At 52.2% G+C, this 13,787-nt stretch overlaps 1 protein-coding gene across 9 annotated transcripts in view; it reads left to right on the forward strand.

Annotated features, from left to right (window-relative positions):
• The window catches only part of ITSN1 (intersectin 1), a 213,911-nt gene that overhangs the window by 170,652 nt on the left and 29,472 nt on the right, over positions 1 to 13,787 (forward strand). For 7 of the 9 annotated variants that reach the window (XM_070597188.1, XM_070597191.1, XM_070597187.1 and 4 more), the window contains 3 exons: positions 4,070 to 4,191; positions 5,663 to 5,769; positions 11,889 to 12,072. In XM_070597188.1, coding sequence (XP_070453289.1) covers positions 4,070 to 4,191; positions 5,663 to 5,769; positions 11,889 to 12,072 — 413 coding nt within the window. The remainder of the gene's footprint in view (positions 1 to 4,069; positions 4,192 to 5,662; positions 5,770 to 11,888; positions 12,073 to 13,787) is intronic. The other 2 variants (XR_011533735.1, XR_011533734.1) reach the window with 1 other exon arrangement.

Genomic DNA, 13,787 nt, shown 5'->3' on the forward strand with positions numbered 1-13,787 from the left:
TTTTAAAACAGCATCCTATGGGTCACTTCAGTAGCTAACAAGATGGTTCCAAGCCAACATCATTGGCGCACAATGCTGAGACGAGTCTCCCTGCAAAATCTTTGCTTTGCATTGTGTTCTGGGTCCTGGAGAGGCCATTTGGACCATCCCCCTGTCTCCAGGTAGGCTGGTAGGTGGACCTGTGTGGGGCAGACTTCGTCGAAGCAAGCAGCCCAGGGTCACAGAGCACCTCGCTCTAGACTTCTCAGCTCCATCAGCTCTGACTTGGGCCTGTCACTTGGGTTGACTGGATGGCCGGAGCAGAAGGCCATGCAGCCCCCTCATGTCCCTCTCCATTCCCCCCTGTGCAGGAGACCTCCTCACCCCGAACTGGCCCCAGCACCTGAGATTCTTGGACCAATGTCCCAAATCCACCCTGGACTTTCTGCTGTCACTCTAGCTCCGAGCTTCTCCAAATCCACACCATATAAAATTTGAAGACTCTGAACTTCTGAAATCCAAAGCAAGCCAGTGCCTGTCATCTTTCCTCCCAGGTCCTTGTTTCCGATTCCTCAGTCATCCTGAGCATATCTTCCGGTCACTGGCACAGTCCTGGTGCAGAGTGTAATCCCATTCTGGTTGTCAGTCTCTAGTAATGTCAGCATTTCTCAGTGGGGTGCTCTTGGCATTTGAGCACCCAATGCAGTTCTGCCATGTATACTGCTGGTCATCGAGCAGTCCTGATCCAGCCACCAAATTCCAGCAGTCTAGTCATTATGACAACCACGAATGCATTCTCAGCCCTGGGGGTGAGGCTGGATGCAGTACAACCCTCAACCTGGTGGGGGGAAGTACCTGGGGAGACAGTACTATCCTCAGCCTGTGGGAGATTTGCGGGGGCAGTGTTCAGTACCACCTTCAGCATGTTGGGGATGCTCAGTACCACCCTCAGCCTGGGGGTGGTGGGACAGTACCATCTTCAGCCTGTTGGGGGCAGTACTACCCTCAGCCTGTGGGAGATTTGGGGGGGCAGCATTCAGTACCACCTTCAGCGTATTGGGGAGGCTCAGTAACACCCTCAGCCTGGGGGGGGGCAGTACCACCTACAGCCTGTAGGGGGCAGTACCACTCCCAGCTGAGACCCCCAAGGTTCTTAGCTGAATGCTCTGGAGGGCAGCGTTTGTCCCCTCCCATGGTGAATCTCCAGCACCCGGCACAGTTAGTGCTAGAGTCTTGGTAGGACGTAACTGAATATTTGTCAAATGGATGAATGAGATCCATGAACAAGCTTCAGGAGGGCCTGTGAACTCTACAAAATTCTGTGCAAAATGTGTGTGTATGTTGTGTGCATTGTACACGTGTTTTTGGGGGCCAGGGTTTATAGCATCCATCAGATTCTCCAAGGGAAATTGTGACCTAAAGGGACATTCGGAAGACTGGTCCAACCAGTGTCCACTACTCCCCTGGTGTGGGTGTCCCTGCAAACGTCACGGCCCAGGGTTTGTGAGGCGAGTAGTGGCACTGCAGCTCCTACAACATTCTAATCTCCCTCAGAAAGGAACGCCCTGAAAATTCCAGGGGAGGAATTTTCTCTCTGCTTCCAAGAGAGTTCATACAAGTCCTTGTAATGCAAGGGCTGCTTTCTGCCGTTTGACAAGAAATGACCTTACTCCTGGGCTCTATGAGTCACTAAGAGTTTGGTGAGAAGAGGCCAGGAATGGGATGTTTTCCTCCCAAAGTGAAGAGTGTTTCCTGGGTGGCTTTCTTAATAAAAGCCAAAGAAGTTGGTGACATCAGTCAGCTTCCCTAAGCCAGAGCAGCAGCTCAGGAGAGGCGGGCTGAACTGAATGAGGGGGTCATCCTCACTTGCTTCCTTCCTGAGTTCACTGTTGATGCAACTGTTTTAATAAAACACAACCAATGCCCCAAGGCAGGAAGAACAACTGGGCCAAGCCGTGGGTGAGCAGAGGGCCCAAGTTCCAGATGCATCTGCAGAAGGTTCCTGCTCAGCCCGTGGCCCTGTGGAATGAGAGCTTGGCCGCACTGTGGTGCCTTTGAGCGAAGTCTCAGCTAAACGGGTGCAGAGGGTGTTAACGTAATGATGGCTCCTCCCTGCTGCTTTCCTGGCATCCGTCTGCCCATCCTGGGATGGTCCTGTCCTAGGAGAGAAGCTACAGCATTCTAGAAAGGGCATTTGGCCAGGGGAGGAGGCCGAACTGCGGACTGGAAGCACGGCGGCTCAGAGTTAATCTCCAGCACAGTGAGGCCCATGCCAAGAAGTCTGTGACATCATCTGCCCCAGAGGGATCATTCTATTTGGAGAAGCTTCCAGCATATAGACTTAGATCAGTCATGAGCCCAGATAACTCACTCGGGGAAGACGGGAGCTCTGAGGCACTGCTGATAGTCGGAGCAGGCTTCTCAAACTTGAGTGTGCCTACAAAATCACCTGGAGAGCTTATTAAATCAGATTCCCGGACCCCAACTCCACAGAGTATTCAGCAGGGGCCTGATGATTTGCATTTGTCACAAACTGCCAAGTGCTGCTGATGCTGCTGGTCTGGGGACCACGCTTTGAGCACCGCCGGTCCCCAGCAGGGGTTTTCACACTGTGCTCCATTGCGCCCCCTTGTGGGGAGAAGAAGGGATGAGAAAAGCAAGTAAATGGGACTCGGCATCCCCACCCCGCCTACATCCAAGACGTCTCCCAAGCTGTTTTACAAATCTGGTTTCCGTGATTAAACGAAGAACCCCTGATGAAAAGGAAGGGGGAGACCACCAGCTTGATGAGGGGTACTCCCGAGAACAGAGCTTCCGTTCTCTCTTTCCAGTGTGCATGTCGTGGGGCAACCTCTGCCAATAACCCAAGAACATTCCAAGCAAACAAAATCCCAAATAACCGGCTAAGCGAGCAGAGGCAGGGGCAGGCACCACCTCCTGTGTGTGCTCCATCTCAGGCCACCACAGCCATTCCCTGCAGCACCTGAGGCCGTGGTTGTGCCTGGCTGTCTGCGGCTGGAAGGCTTTCCTCATCTGCCTGCAGGCTCGCTGCGCGGCTTCCACGGGCGCAGGAGAGCAGCCTGGCCCAGGAGAGTTTATCCAGCACGGTCTGGGTGCGCCCCACATCTGCCCTGTTCCCAGGCCCATCAGGAGCCACAGCACAGCCACTTCATCCTCCCAAAAGCAACCTCAGGACCACCTTATGCCTTCCTGTAGCTTGCACCCAGCAGTAGTGGTCCGGAGTAGTGTCCGGGCTCTGGAGTCAAAGTCAGGGTTCGACTCTTGGCTTCACCACCACCCAGCTCAGAGATCTTGTGTGAATCAGCCTCTCTAAGCCTCAGTTTCCTCGTCTGTGAAATGGAAATAATTGCACATCTATGTGGGCATTAAATGCAGCTGTCGATATAAAGCTCCCTGTCCAGAGCCTTGCGTGGTGTGAGCCTCCAGGAAACGTTGGCCACTTGTCCCGAACTCTTCTTTCTTAACACTCTTTTAGTGGTTTTGACGGAGCAGGAGTGTGCCTCCTGTATCAGCTTCCTAGGTAACAGATGACCTCGGACTGGGTGGCTAAAACAACAGAAATTTATTCTCTCCAAGTTCTGGAGATGAGAAGTCCAAAATCAAGGTGTTGGCAGGGCCGTGTGCCTCTGACCGCTTTAGGGGAGAATTTGTTCTCTGCCTTTCTCTTAGCTTCTGATGGCAGCCAGCAATCCTTGGCGTTCCTTGGCTTGTAGACATCTCTCTCTAGTCTCTGCCTCTGTTGTCACAGGACGTTCTTTCTGTCGTCTCTGTATTGTCTTCTTATGAGGACACCAGACATATTGGATTAGGGCCCACCCTAAGTGAGTATGACTTCGTCTGAATATGATTACATCTGCAGGAAACCCTATTTTCAAATAAGCTTGCATTCACAGGTACCAGAGGTTAGGACTTGAACATCTCTTTTTAGAGGACACTATGTAACCCTCAACACTGCCCGACTGGAGCGAGACCATAGACCCCAGCAGCCACGAGGACCCAGGGTCTCGCTGTGAAGCTTATGGGCCTCCCCAGACTTGGACTCAATTGTCCCATTGGTTGTGTTTTCCAGGGTGTTCAGATTTACATCTCTTGGACATGTTGACCCCAACTGAGAGAAAGAGACAAGGATACATCCACGAACTCATTGTCACGGAGGAGAACTATGTGAATGACCTGCAGCTTGTCACAGAGGTAACGGCGGCTGTGGGTGCTGGCGGGCGGTGGGGGGCACTGGCAGAGGGTGGGGAGAGATGGGGGCCTCTGCCCAGGAGGCCCGTGCCCTGATTCTGAGTCTGAGAATCAGACTCTGATGTTTGGGGAGCATCTGGGCGGTCGATCACATAGGAGATTTTTGCCCGAGAGAAGATGGTTAAATTCTCACCCATGGCCAACTCAGAGTCCTACCAACAGAGGGGCAGAGAGCCCTCCTGCCAAGGGACAATGAGCCGGGGGGAGCTGCATGGAAGGGGACACGTGGACAGTGAGCTGGGAGTCTAGGCTCTTCTCAGAGAAGTTGCAACTCAGCCACCAGCCCACAGAGCAAGTCAGGGCATCTCCCTGGCCTTCAGGGTTAGCATCTGAAAATGGCAGCCCTCTGGCCAACATCTTGCATTGTTCCTAGTGCTCCACATTGCCCCTGAGGGAAATCTGTTGCTGAGAAGGAAGATGCGTCCTCCCAGGTCCCCCGTGTAGCCCTCCATCCTGAATGACGCCTCATTTTGTCTCTGCCTGCAGGCAGCCATTGAAAGATCTTGGTCACCTGTCCAGAAGGATGGGGAGATGCAGAGTTGGGAAGCTTTGCTTTTCCGGAAGCTTTTTATCCATACGCCTGGGGAGTTGTCATATTAGGACATGGGGTTTTGCAGAGCTGGCTGTCAGGGTCGCTCTACAATTTGAAAAGTATTGTGACATGTAGAAATCCCACTCCTACCAACGGTGGTGAAACCATCTCCTCCTATCGTCTTAACAACCAGAGAAGACGTGCCTCGGTTACCCAGGCTGAATGAGTACAGGATGCGGGATAGGTTGCTGGCCCGCAAGGCCACCATTAACGCGTAGGAAAGATTGGTGCCAATTCAAAAAACATGCCCGTTTCTCGAGACACTTGTCTGTCACAAAATATTCAGTCTGGGATGTCCAGGATTGATTGTCACCGCCCCCCCCTTGGATATGGCACTTTTGTGCAGTGGCCTGGTAGATGCCAGGTTCAATGTCGGCTTAAGGACTCATGAAATGTAGGGCTCCCGGGGAACAGCCTCAGCCCAGCCAAGTGAGCTTCCCAGGTAGGCTGTCCCCATCCCTAACAAACTTTGGGAAGAGCGCCCTGCCCCCAATGGTAGATGACAGCCTCTTTGTAGGGGCTCACCACATGGGGTTCAGCCCAGATCATGGAGCTTGGGCCGGCTCATTTATTTCCCAGAGCCCAGGAGAAGAAAAACAATGCAGACCCAATGGGGGCCCCCTTTCAACGCCCCCCAGACAGAGGAGGGGCCGTCTGCTTCAGAAACTCTGCAGGAAGGCTGGGCGTTCAGCTTCTGGGCTCCCCACAAAGCTGCAGACGCCTCGGTCCTTCCGGTCGCTCTGAACAGATCTGTGTGTGCGTGTGTTTGAGTTTTAAGCTAACTGTTTGCTTTCTGAACTGCTCCGTTTTCTGCACCTGTAGATCTTTCAGAAACCCCTGATGGAGTCTGAGCTGCTGACAGAAAAAGAGGGTGCTATGATTTTTGTTAACTGGAAGGAGCTGATTATGTGTAATATCAAACTACTGAAGTAAGCCTCTCTTCTCTAATGCCCGGCCTCGCTTCCCCCTCGGCTCTCACACACTAGCACTTCTGTGTGGCTTCGTCCGTGTGTCCCCTCTCCTCCGTGCATGCCGCCCTCTGTTTCTTTCTGCCGTGTTTGCTCATTTCCACTCACGAGCACCATCGCTCTTTTGCACCCTGCTGCATTCTGAAACACACCCCCACGTTTTTCATTGTGGAGAGTCAATTGCCAAGGCATCTGAGGTCCTCCTTTTACTGTGGTTCTAGAACTTCCAGAGCGAGGCCGATTCTGGCTCTCCATCACTGGCTGGCTCCATCCTGGGATGTGGGGCAGCCCCCCTGCCCCGCCTTTTCTCAGGCCTGGGGTCCAATGGGCAAGTATTGGCCTCTTGAGACATTCTTGGCTCCTGTAGAGGGAACACGGTGGGACGGTTCACTGCCCACGGTCTGCAGCAGCTCCTGGGGGTGACTCACCAAGAAGCTGGCCTGGAGCTGGGTATTTTCTTCCTATTTCATCTGCAAAGTCAGCTACAGGGCCAGAGAGAAAGCACGGGGCCAGGAGTCCTGATACCTGGGTTTGGAGCCCAAATCACTGCCCTGCCTCTTTGAGCCTCAGTTTCCCCACCTGTAAAATGAAGGGATTGGATTACATCATCACAAATTCCCTTCCAGTTCTAAAAAAAGATCCAAATCTGTGTCCACCAGGCCCTCATTATAACATCACTTGCTAGGACACAGATCAAGTCCATGGTGATACAGCCAGCTGGGAGCAGGGGCCACCGTCTCCCTGGGGCAGAGAGTGACGTGTGGCCCCCGGGAACTCGTGTCCACCCCAAGCTCTACGTGCACGTACTTGAGAAGCCGCTGTTTCCTGCAAGTGGTCCCTGTGCTGTTCTTATAATTTCAGGTCCCCACTTCCCTGAGTGTGTGTCGGGAGTGGATGAGGGATGGAGAGACGAGGGGCAGAGAGGTGGATGTGAAGAAAGGACGTAACGCCTCCTCTCCCTGTGTTCTAGAAGACAAATCAAAGATGACCCCGGGGGTGGAGGGGGTGGTTAGAGAAAGCGTTTCTATTATCCTCCTCGAAGAGGATGGGGTAGAAGCTTCTGAGTGCAGGTCTGCGTCAGACTCTCGGGCCCACGCCCTGCTCTTGCCCACTGCCTGTGTGTCTTTGAGCAGGTCCCTCGCGTTCCCTGGGCTCAGCGCCCTCCTCTGTAAAGTGGGGATGAAAAGAGTACCTACCACGTAGTGTTCTTATTAGGGGGCCTTTCGATGATGGTCCATAGTAAGCGCTGGGCTTGGGCTCTGGGGACCCTGGTGGCAGGGGCTGAGCACCCACCCTTGCCTTGGAGGGAGGCTGCCCTGTCACCAGGAGGCATGGGGGTTAGTTAACCCCTGAGCCCACCAGTACTAAACCTCAGGTGCTGGAGACAAGTCGTTTTTTAAAATTTTTTAATTAAAGATGTTTTTTTAAAGATTGGCACCTGAGCTAACAACTGTTGCCAACCTTTTTTTTCTTTCTGCTTTTTCTCCCCAAATCCCCCCAGTACATAGTTGCATTTTTTTTGTTTTTTTGAGGAAGATTAGCCCTGAGCTAACTACTGCCAATCCTCCGTTTTTTTGCTGAGGAAGACTGGCCCTGAGCTAACATCCGTGCCCATCTTCCTCTACTTTATATGAGGGACTCCTACCACAGCATGGCGTTTCCCAAGCAGTGCCATGTCCGCACCTGGGATCCGAACTGGCGAACCCCGGGCCGCTCAAGCGGAACGTGCGCACTTAAATTCTGCGCCACCGGGCCGGCCCCCACATAGTTGCATATTTTAGTTGTGGGTCCTTCTAGTTGTGCCATGTGGGACGCCACCTCAGCGTGGCCTGATGAGCAGTGCCATGTCTGTGCCCAGGATCCAAACCAGCGAAACCCTGGGCCCATGAAGTGGAGCACACGAACTTAACCGCTGGGCCACGGGGCCGGCCCCGACAAGTAGTTTTAAAATAGACACAAAGTTTTTGTTGAAAATAAACCTGCAAGTCCAACCCCTTTCCTTGGGCAGCCATCAGCAGGGGACGGGGACGTGGGAGACGTGTCTGAGGCTTCCGAGCGTCTGTCCCTGGTCCCCCATCAGAGTTGTCCCGAGGGAAACGGCGTCCCATGCCTTTCTGTTGTCCTCCCACTTCTCGCTCTCCCTCCTGCTCTAGCCTGGGAAGAAGCAGCCCCTTTCTTGAGCTCTGTCGGGGCCGGGCCTGCCTGCTCCTCCCTCCTGTTAGCGCTGATGTGCTCCACAGCCCCAGAGGTAGGAATTGAGAGCTGTTACAGCTGGGAAACAAGGCTCAGAGAGGTTGAGCAACTTGCCCGAAGTCACACAGAAGGCGAGCGAGTCCCCTGGACTGCTCTGTGGATGACACCCAGGGTCCCACTGGGGCTTCCACACCTGTCCTGCCCCTGATGGAAAGAACATGGAACCAGGAGGCAGACGTCTTGAGTTTTTATGGTAGCTCCAGCGCCTTCTCACTTGTTCTTGGCAGTTTCCTTGGCCAGCCTGTAAAATTGCAGTGTGGTACCTGCCCTCTCTAAGATGCAGGGTTATTCTGAGGAGCAAGGCGGGCAGGTGCACGCCTGGCACGCTCTCCGTCATCACACAGATGTGCGCGGGCACCATCCCCTCCCATCACAGTGTCCCTGTGCTCTGTCCCCTCCTCTGATGACCTGTTAGTTTGGACGAACTGGCTAATGTTGTCATCTTCCAGGTAAAATATGTAACAGGAGCCTCCGGGGCACCTGGTTTCGTTTTCTGTTTGTTTTTTTTTTTTCCCTTTTCAACATCATATTGTGAAAAATTACAACCTACAGAAAAACTGAAAGAACTGTGGGGTGAGCACCCATGTGGTAGGTTGTACAATGACATTTTGCCATATTCGCTTTGCTGCATAGGCTTAATTTATTCAGGCAATGGAATAACCCCAACGCTGGGGAGACGTGGGGGCTCCTGGCAGGCTGGAAGAGGGCGGCACTTGGGGATAAAGAGGATTTAGGGCAGCAGTGCCTGGAAGCCACCGTGAGCAGCCACATATCTGGCATTCCTGGTTGAAGGGCCAGCAGCTCCTCGTACTTCGGGGGGAGGAGGTCACAGGATTTATCAAACAGATAAATAAGAAATAGATAAAATGAAAATAAAAGGGGGCAACTGGGACATATGGACTTCCTACTAATGATGCCTTTGGTTGGGTTAGAGTGGATGACTGACTTTCTTACTGGTGAATGGAGAGCTGAGAAATTTGCCTTTATTAAGCAGAGTAGGGCAGAAACATCAGAACCTTTTGCTATTAAGAGCCAGGTGCAGGCCGCTAGGGGCAGCTGTCGGAGAGACAGCAGAAGGGATGCGGAAGTGAGGTAGGGCCTGCAAACCCAGGTGCTGGGAACTGTTTATTTTTTATCAGGATCCTCCCCTGCCTCCTTGCTTGAAAAAAAGAAAGAAGGAAAAGAAAAAAATGAAAGAGCTTCTCCAAAAAAAAGTTCTCTTAAATATAAAATATTTGATTTACTTCCTAAAACTTAAGAACAATAGACACGATTTTATTTGAAGCAGAAAACAAAAGAAAAACAAAAAGCAAGAAATATATCTTGGAGGGTAAAAACAGGATGGAGAGAAAGAAGGAAAAAATGGAGCTTTGGGCTGGGAGTAGGGAGAAAGAGAGGGAAAAAGAGAGCATGGAAGAAATGAAGAGAAGGACAGCAGCAGAGAAGTGCAGAGGGGCCCTGGAAACAGGACAGCGGGAATCAGACAGAGAGGTTTGGGCGAGATGGCAGGGCTGCTTCGGGAGGAAGGAGGGAGCAGGAGCTGAGAGCAGCTCCGGGTGTGGAGGTGGGTCCGGGGCTTTGAGACTGCTGTCCCACGCACGGTGCTTACAAACTGCAGGCTCCAGAGTCAGACCACCCGGGTTCAAGGGCTATCTCTATCACCTATGGGGCCTGTGACTTTGGTCAAGTCACTCAATTTCTGTGTACCTCAGTTTCCACAATTAGAAGATAATAAGTAATAAACGTAAAAAAAAAAAGTGTTGAGTGCATAGGACGTGTTAATAAGCGCCAGTTCATTTGACCGCCCGCTCGGTCTGCAGCCTTCAGAGGTTGGGAACATCTATTTGTTCAGCAAACATTCGCGCGCTCTTTGAAATGTTCCTTAGCTGATTGAATACCCTCGCAGTTCAAGCCTAGAATCTGTAAAACTTTTTATGAGATTACAAATCAGCTCACCAAAGGGCCGGGCTGTGGCTGCAGCAGCCGAGTCCTGTGACCCCTGAGCCTGGTGACACCCCCTGTTGAAATCCATTCAAGCCGGGTCCTCTTCGGTCTTGCCTGTGCAGCAGAACTTCCCAGAAGGAGGCCCACAACTGAACCTAATAGGTGCTTGACCCCTCTTAGGGCCTGATTTTCAGGCTGCCTCCTGGATGGACAGCTTGAGTCTCAATGTGGCCCCCCGAACCCAGGATCTGGTCTAACTTCCTCAAGACAATGACAATCTGCTTATGATCTTTCTTCTTTTCCCTTTTTCTTGTCTCCCCATCATTTAAAAAAAAGAGGAGGGCGATGATAAAAGTACTTTTATTCCCTTGCAGAGCGATTGTTTTGCTCCTTGTAGGAAAATGATGGAATGATGCAATTTCTTCCTGTTTCCATCCATAGCAGGTTTGCAACATGGTTATTGAGGGCTCTCATTCCCCAAAATTGGTGGTGACGTCACCCTTGAGTAAATTTCTACACTTTGGGAGATATTCCACACCAACCCACAAAATGGCCAGTGGCCATTGGGCCATCCTGAGGGTACCAAGCTGCCACTCCTCACACCCCAGGCAGCCGGTGCTGATGCGCATCTCCATCCACCAGGGCATCTGCTTGAGGTTGAGTGGCTAATTGTTCAGACCACATAACTTACTCTATCTAAAGTTTCTCTCCTTGGCTTGCTTGCCCAATACAAGGATGTTTTTCCTTTATCCAAAAATGTAGGAGAAATAAAATAAAGTGATCTGAAGTTTTTAAAGCCCAATACTAAGATTGCAGAGCCTTCTTGGAATAATACAGCCCTACCCATGACCATGAAGAGAGCCAAAGGCATTCACGGTGACATCCTCCCACCCTTATGTTAAAATCGTATATCACACCATTCTGTTCCATCCATCCGTCCATCCATCCGTCCGTCTATCCATCCATCCATCTGTGGTCACTAGACAGAACACACTCATGGCCTCATATACTGTGGTCCTGCCCTCACAGTACATCGCTATCCTTGCCATGTAGTAGCTCAGTGTCATGCACCTTCTAGATACCAGAGTTAAGAGTTCGCATGTTAGAGCTGGCAGGGTGGGACGTACAGTCTTGGTTATCTTGCCCCCGAACACTCAGACGTGGCTGGACCCCGGAACAAACAGCTCCCAGTTGCTCCAGTCCTGTCTCGGCTTCCAGGGTGTAAACTGTTTGGGTCCCTTGGCCCATCGTCGTATTAATAGGCTTCTTTCCTCAGAACCCCTCCTAAGCCAGACACCTTCAAATTAGCCACAGCAGTGAAGCAGTGAACGGCCTTGACACCTGGCCTTGGTGAACGTAATGGGATTATTTTTCTATGGCAGTTGATTTACACCTTAATCATGTTCCGTTTAGTCTGAAAACGGGCCTCCATGTTCACTGGCAAAAGCAGCTTCCCTTGGGTGGCATCGGCCCCAGAAACAGGGTCAGCGTGGAGGCTGTACCAGCCCGGGGCCTTCACCACACATAATCCACAAAGTGAGACATCAACACGGGGATCCAGTCTGAGTTATTAAAGAAACGATTGCATATTTCTCCCTAAGAAAAAATTGTTTTTTAGGCTGATTTGTTCGGCAAAGAGTTTTTTTTTTTAAGTTTTTATTCTTAAGAGCCAGCAAACAGCCATTATGCCAAAGAAAAATGCTCCGGTCACACCTCTCTGTAGAATTAGACTTGTTTCTTTTTCTGTTCCTTGTCTCTCAAATAGATCCTTTAGTGGCCCTTGGGTTTGTGCCCCTCACACACATTCTGTTTCTGTACCGCCTAGAAGTGTGCCGTGTCAGAGAGTGTGAGGGCGGGAGCTCACCTCTCGTGTTTCCGTGCAGAGCACTGAGAGTTCGCAAGAAAATGTCTGGGGAGAAGATGCCCGTGAAGATGATCGGTGACATCCTGACGGCGCAGCTGCCGCACATGCAGCCTTACATCCGCTTCTGCAGCTGCCAGCTCAACGGGGCTGCCCTGATCCAGCAGAAGACGGACGAGGCCCCAGACTTCAAGGAGTTTGTCAAAGTAAGGAGCCCAGGCTGAGCCGAGACCCTGTCCCCCGAGTGGCCATCTTTGGGCAGCTGGGTGTGCTAGGGGCTAATTCGAAAGTCTGCAAGCATATTTCTGCTACAGGCCAGCAGGGACTGAGGGCTTGGCTGGACCATGGGGAGCTGGCACTAGCTGACAGGTGTGGCCATGATCAAAGAGATGGCCTTGGAGAGGAGGGGCCAGCCTGGCCTGGAAGCTTTGATCTGTTGTCCAGGTGTTACCGGTGTTATTTGAATACAGGTTTAAATTTTCCATCTTATTTGTTAAGCCCAGGAGGGCTGGCGGGTCTCAGGTTTCCTATCCTGTTTAATCCGAGCACCCTCAGATCTTTGCTGGTGTCTGCCCTTCCCCTGCGGAGGGAATGGCCAGGATTCCTGAAGGACCCTTTGTTCCTTTCCCCATTGCCTCAAGCTCTAGGCCGCCCATAGGAGTCAATGTGGGATGCCAGGATCTCTGCTTCAGGGGGTAACAAGGGTCTGGAGAGCCGTGTGTCCAGCAGGGGACATTTGGGGAAGTGGGCCCCATGCTGTGGGAGGCCCCAGGCCCTGGGCCTGCTGACCTGGGCCATGACCTTGACCAGGTGGGGTCCCTGCTGGCCATGCCACCCTACACCATCAGCCCCCACCTCTCCCAGAGGAAAAAGATAGGAAGAGAATAAAATAACTTCCGCTAAACAGCTACATTTCAATGAATAGACAGCAAAATAATAGTAATAATAACGACAGGCTTACCTTTGTGCCTCATGCATTTGGGGGGCAGGCCGTGCCCTCCTGCTCCATTGTCGTGTTTGTGGAATCGTCATTGTGAGGTGAAAGCAGGGTCTCTTTTGGCCAGAGCATCACTTGTGCCTGATCTTTCTTTTTCCTCCTGGTTCTTCTCAACACGAAATGCTTTGATTTGCCTGCCAATGAATGGGGCATCCTAACTTCTAAGGGGAGAAACAGTGCTAAGAAGTAGGCCGAGGGTGGGCGAAGTGTTCCTGGAATAACGATGTCTATGGCTGGAGCAGGTTCCGGGGCCGGCAGTTCCTGCTGCTTGGGGCCCAGGTTGTGGCAGCTGCCCGTTTCTAAGGCATTAGCCGTGAGCAGAGCCTTTGAGGGCCGTCTCCATATAAGCCATGTGGCCTGTGGACGGGATCACCTTTCAGGGGAGGAAGGACTCTGTCCTCCAGTTGAGCTGACAAAAGTGGTGGGAAGCAAGAGGCAGGGAGCCCAGGCTGGATGTGACCCCCAGGCCCTGAGGTTGGAGTGCTGACCCCTCCTGCGTCAGCTCCACGGACCTTCCCTGCCTGGGGCTCCCATGGCATCTGCAGGCTCCAGCCGAAACAATGAGATTCAGCCCTTCCAGCATCCCTGGGACTTCCGGGGGATCTTTATTCTGACCCTCTAGTCTTGTGATCATCCTTGTTCCTGGGAATGTTATACAGTTTTGGCAGATATCCGGAAGAAATATTCCCTGTAAAGCCGGAATCGCATCTCCGTAAGCAAGGAGACATGGGTCCCATGGAGAGTCTGTGGGATCTGAAGAGCAGGGCTTAACCCTGGTGGCTGAGTCACACCTGCGTGTCGCCTGCTCTCCATCTGGGAAGTGACCCATCCCGCACCAGGGGTGACCAGTCAGGCCCTTCCAATTCCAGGCTCCTCAGCTGTGATCCAGATAAACGAGACGATATGATGGGTGGAGAGTCCTAA

Source organism: Equus przewalskii, chromosome 27 (genome assembly GCF_037783145.1).
Source record: "Equus przewalskii isolate Varuska chromosome 27, EquPr2, whole genome shotgun sequence".
Lineage (NCBI taxonomy): Eukaryota > Metazoa > Chordata > Mammalia > Perissodactyla > Equidae > Equus > Equus przewalskii.